Source organism: Triticum urartu, chromosome 1A, assembly GCF_056163025.1.
Source record: "Triticum urartu cultivar PI428250 chromosome 1A, HENAU_Tu73, whole genome shotgun sequence".
Lineage (NCBI taxonomy): Eukaryota > Viridiplantae > Streptophyta > Magnoliopsida > Poales > Poaceae > Triticum > Triticum urartu.
Genome location: NC_141873.1, coordinates 206,656,426 through 206,662,372, shown reverse-complemented (window position 1 = coordinate 206,662,372; position 5,947 = coordinate 206,656,426). Strand labels below are relative to the sequence as shown.

The 5,947-nt window shown below is 42.5% G+C and overlaps 1 protein-coding gene across 1 annotated transcript; it reads left to right on the top strand.

The window, feature by feature from the left end:
* Nucleotides 1–1,215: 1,215 nt before the first annotated feature.
* Nucleotides 1,216–3,719, top strand: LOC125553209 (zinc finger AN1 domain-containing stress-associated protein 15). The gene is made up of 2 exons (XM_048717008.2): nt 1,216–2,430; nt 3,305–3,719. The coding sequence occupies exon 1, from the start codon at nt 1,965–1,967 to the stop codon at nt 2,427–2,429; it is 465 nt and encodes a 154-aa protein (XP_048572965.1). The 5' UTR covers nt 1,216–1,964; the 3' UTR covers nt 2,430; nt 3,305–3,719.
* The last annotated feature ends 2,228 nt before the right edge of the window (nt 3,720–5,947 follow it).

Here is a 5,947-nt window from a genome sequence, read left to right as displayed (position 1 = left end):
GATATAATAGTATGTGTCATGCATAGTAATAAATGGGATAACTATGATACCAACCTATGATACTATGCAGTATGGATGACTGGATGTAGTATTATATTCATGATACTAGACCTAATTTCGAGAAGGCTGGATAGTCCTAAGAAAGGTGAGGGTGGGGGGGGGGGTAATTTGGAAGAATAAAAATAATTCTATTCATGTGTTCATGCTTACAGAAGAGTAGATTATCATTCTCTATTACGAGAGTTTTCAATCTCAGATGTTTGCTGGTTTTTCAATCATCCAATCCACAACAGATCGAATGCACCGCTTCAGATTTCTTTTGATGAACATCCTTGTTCCTCCGAGCTTTTAGAGATGCTCAGTAGACTATCTCACTATATCATTTCTTGGATTTCAGTGCATTCACTTCGTTCTCTTTTTTCTACATCAACATTCACTCGATTCTCTATAAACTCATACCTTATACTCTCATTCTCTAGTTTTAGCTAGCCATAACGGTATCCATAATTTTGTCCTCATTTAGCGCTATATCATGTCGTCAATATGCCTAGTCGACATTGCATGATATGCATTTTATTCCTATGTTACTCATGTCATGACTACCTAAGGAATCTCTACTGCTTAAAAAGAACGTAAGGTTCCTATTTCACCTTTTTTTTCAACCGTCCCTTCGTCTAACCTACCATGTATATGATAATCAATCACTTTAATTTACTTACCTTTTGAAGCAATTTCACTTTAATTTACTTAAACTTCTAATCAAAATATAAGGTAACTCACGGTCAGAATTTGACGAACATTTATTTACACAATCGCATCATTATTGACAGATAAATCATAAGCTAACGTACTAGAATATTTATATCTCGTTGCAACGCACGGGCATTGTTCTATTTGACAAAAACATAACTAATCTCCTAAAAACACATATAATAATAAGGATCTGTTTAGGACACATCTAGATGTGACATAGTTATGTCACATCTAAATTGATGTCCACTTTGTTTGTGGTCTATTTTTTGTTTTAGTTTTATTTTGTTTCTTGTTGATGCATTATATAATTGTGGGAGCTTAGATATGACATCCTTAAAAAACATCTACTCCCTCCATTCCAAAATAGATGATTCAATTTTGTACTAACTTTGTGAATTAGACAAACTATAATAATAACCAATCAAAAAACATCAATAAAATCGTCCATCCACTACATCCACCCTTCTTTGGCTCTTCGGGCACCTCAAGAGAGGGCAGCACCAAGTCGCCTCTCTCCCCCCCTCACCCAAAGCTCCCACCTTTCGCTTCCCCTCCTCCTCCGCCTTCCCAATTCCCCAATTCGGAGCGCCCGAGGAATTCGGCGTCGATCCGACGCGACCGAATTCGCCCCGATTCAGCTGCTGCTCTTGGTTCGTCCGTCCTGCGGGCCGGCCTCTTTGTCTGTCTCAACTCGATCCACGCCGTTGCGGCACGCTTCCTCCCTGCGGGGTTTGGCCTGCACTGATCTGGCCTGGAAATACTCCTACTCTAGTTTCGCGGATTTTTGTGTTCGGTCCCATTTCTCGGTTTTCCCAGTGGTTCGTGCTGATCTCTGTCTCTGTGTACTATCTTCTCCTGGCCCGATTGTTGATGGGATTTGGCCTCTCACGAGTCGGCCAGGGAGAATTCCCTGCTTGGCGAAGCTTCTGCTGAATTTGCTAACCATTTCCACGTTTTACTTGGGTCTAAGAAAGCTCCAGTTTTCTCCAACCAATCGCTCTGATCTCTTCTTGTCTAGATCTAATTTTTCTTTTTGGGTTTCGTGTCTAAGGTCTTCACCCAATAGGTCAGAAATTATCAACCATTTCCCGTTTCTCTGCTGAATTTTCTCTTCATTTCTTGCTCTTTCTACCCTCGGTTCTTCCTGATCTGATTGTTCAAGCTCGGGGTTTGTCTCAGTTTGCTTGATTTGTTTATCCGTGTGGAATCAAATGGCGCAGGAGAGCTGTGATCTCAACAAGGACGAGGCCGAGATCCTGAAGCCATCCTCCTCCACACCTTCGCCTCCTTCCCCAACCACACCACCACCACCAACCGCTCAAATACCAGAACCGCAACCTCCACAGTCGCCACCACAACCACCGGCAGCTCAATTCTTGTCCAGGCCCTGTGAAGTTGTTCACATAGAGACTTCCAAAAAGAGGAAACATGCTGATGCGGTGTCAATGGCCATGGCGGCTGCGCCATTGTCGCCTGTGCTGTTTGTTAACCGTTGCAACGTGTGCCGCAAGAGAGTTGGTTTGACCGGGTTTCGTTGCCGGTGCGAGAAGCTCTTTTGTCCGCGCCACCGGCATTCAGAAAGCCACGACTGCTCATTTGATTATAAAACTGCGGGCCGGGAGGAGATTGCCCGGGCAAACCCTCTTATCAGGGCTGCCAAGATCATTAGGATATGAGGTATAATGTTTGGCTTGTTCAATCATCTTACATCTGGTCTGTAACTGCATATCATTTTATTCTTGTTTTCATGTTAATTTTTTTAAGACTTCTCTTGTGGAATACTCCTTAGTTATATATAAGATGTAAATCGCCATACTCAAATACGCATAAAGTCATGGTCTGATATCCCAGGCTCTGCTACTAATTGCATTCTACTAGCTCTGTACTAAAATATAAGACGTTCTTGCAGTTCAAATTGAATTGCAAAAACGTCTTATATTTTGGTATGGAGGGAGTAGATAGTAATATGGGCTGAAATATTAATGTGTCTTGTTTGCATGATGATGCAAATGCTTCTTTTCTCTCAACAACAATCAGTTGCTTAGCATTTATCATGAAATAAATTTTGCTCTGGGTTGCAGAAGTCTTGTAAGTTCCAGGTTGATGCTCTACTGATTTGCTCACGATAATAGTTGAGCTATGAGCTGTTATGTCACTTAGCTTAGCTGTAGATTGTCAATGATTTCCTTACTGGTATCTTTTTTCTACGTACCATTCTGCTAGCTGGCCATATGGCTGTATATTTCAATTTAAACACTGAAGCTTTTCGCTCTTTCGCTTCGATTTGCACACTTGTGCATCAGATTTGCCTGAGCTTAACTACCTATCTTTTTCCTAGATATTTTGTTGATCTCAACAAAGAGAAACTTAATATGAAAAAGACACCTTGTACTTTACTGTCTGGTGCTCTGTTAGTCAGTTATCTACTTCCGTACAGCCTTGCTAGTTCAATGATGTAATGTTCTGGTCATATTTCCCCGAGAAGAGTCAATTTTGAGATACTATATAGAATGCTTAATTCATTGACCTTAATTTTCTTGCAACTGTGTAGGTTCATCTAAGAATTATATGAAAGACTTAAATCTTGGAGATGCTGCAAGTGTATCATGCTGTCATTCCAAGGATGATCCGAAAGCATGACCACTGCCAACTTGTGAAGACATTCCCCAAACAACTAAGCTCTTAGTAGCATACAAGCCTACATTGAGCAAGAGTTGGTTGTTGTGGGAGAATGCTTCACTCTTGTTCTTCGTCTGGCTATGGTTCACTCTATAGCATCTGAAGCTACCATGAACACAGATGATAGAACCTATAGTGTCCAGTTGTAATTCTATTGGATCCAAAGATTTGTTATATTGTAATCTTTCTTTACTATTGTTCAAATTCTACTTAATGCAATTGTGTGTTACTGAAAGCTCGTGTGATGTTTAGTGTGTCAGGTCGATACTGAAGCTACTCAGTTCTCATATGATCTGTTGTAACATTTCTTGTAGCAAATAATTTTTTCTCAAGGAAGCAGAAGATCTTCCTCATCTCATTAATTAAGTAAAATATAACTGTCTACTCCCTCCTTTTCCGTTGATTGTTAATTTAACTAACGCAGTACAAGTTATATATATATATATGAATATATCACAAAATTATATCATTACAAACTTCAAACGGTATAATCGTTAAATATTTTTTAATCTAATTGTTAAATATTTTTGTTTACAACTCATGTTATGTTGGTCAAATTGAAAACCTAGGGATATTCAACTGAAAAGGAATCTAGTTCATCTTAGAAAAAAAACTCCACAAATTTGTTTGTTACACCACCTCTCCTCGACACCATGTTGATGTTGAGTGTTCCTCCCCTTGGCAGTATTTCCCTGCCTATATCCAACTCAAGGCTGACTCAAGAGTGATCAAGTATCACTGCCCGACCTTGGTGTGGTTTTCTCGTTGGTGCTGGTGGTTAGGGCTCGCAACCTGGAACTTGTTATGAGCTAGGGTTATGGCATCGACGTCCCCAAGTTATGTGAAAGTGAATCAGCCAGAGCTGGAGCCAATGATGAAAGGGCCTGGGCTTGAAGAGGAGGATCTTGACGATGTGGTCTTTCAACAGGAAACAAATGTTGGAAATATGAGCAAATTACCACGAGATTTAATCCGAATAAACAGAAGATAAATCATGACCACAGCAGCAGAGATTAAACTAATCATACGAACTAGCATAGCAGATGAACATATCACATCTAGGGCACATACTAGAAGCATGAATTCTACCATGATCTCGAACAGGAAGGATAGAATCACATAGGGTGCAGCGGGTGCAGCACCGCCGGCGTTGACGTTGTCGCCCATGTCGTCGAGGACGAGGTTGCCGAGGTCGGGGAAGAAGTCGTCGTTTGCGAAGTCGTCGCTGCCAGCAGTCGCGCGAGTGCGCTCCCCAAAAACCTGATCGCCCCTCTCCCGTACAGGATCACGAGAGGCGGGGTTCCGGAGGCCTGCTGTCCCTTCTCGCGGTGCACGCCGGAAGGAGGGATGGAGAAGACTTGCTTGGCGGCGCAATGATCTGGAACGGTGGTGAGAAACCATACGAAGCGGCGGCAGCTAGGGTAGACGTCTGCCTGACTATATAGTGCGGCTCGGGTAGGTCGTGGGAGTAAACCCTACGTCTGAGTCGTCACGATCCAAACGGTTCAGTAATTAACGCGTCCGTTAATTATTAATTAATGACTCATTAATTTTCCCATGCAACAAAAATATAGACAACGTGCATAGCTCTGTCCTCGGCTCGGCTCAATCCCGCAACCCGCGGCGCGGCGCGGCGCGTCGTGACGTGGCGTGGCGAGCGAGGAGGAGGAGCGCGCGTGTAGGTCTCCTCTTCTCATGCTCATACAAGTGGTAGAAGAGCTCACCTTATAAAGAGGTGCAACTCTCTCTCAACTTCCGGGGTGGGACTAAACTTTAGCCTCACTCACTCCACTCACATGTGTGCATGAATGGGCCAAGAGAATTTCAGAATTTTAGTTGGGCTTTGGGCCAAAGGCCTACTAGCAAAATTCCAACAATCCCCCACAAAGTCTCATTGGCACATCTCATCATTTAGTTCCAAAACATTGTTTTATATATCGGTGCTTAGTGGAGACTATGAAGTTGAACTTCCATTTAGAAATTTATGCTACACTAGATCACAACTTGAACAGTGGACTATGCCTTGAACTACAAGTTTTCTGTGAAACTAGTTTCACACAAATTCTTGACCGATACTGGGCTGCTGCAAGGCTTCCCCGCGGGTGGAGCGTATACGTCATACTCCAGGGCCTTGCATGAATTTATTAGAGAACACCCAATTCTCACAGACTGCGACATTAACAGTCAAATTCATATAGGTGTGTTCCTCAGAAGATGTTCTGCAGGACAACATCTCTGCTTACCCGAATAAGCCACTTGGAACACATTAAGATAAGTATCAACCTGCCATGCATATCAGGAGAGTATTACATCTTCACGGAGTGGGATAATTAATATAGGGATACTCTCCTCCCAGCTGACCAACAGCTTGTCTCCCACTTCTACTTCACGGGATCTCCGATCACATAAAGTGGTTTACCACTATGGACAACTCATGCGGTGGGTCTCAAACCCATCTCCATCGATGCATTATCTATCACATTACGTGATAGACCCTTTGTGAAGGGATCTGCCA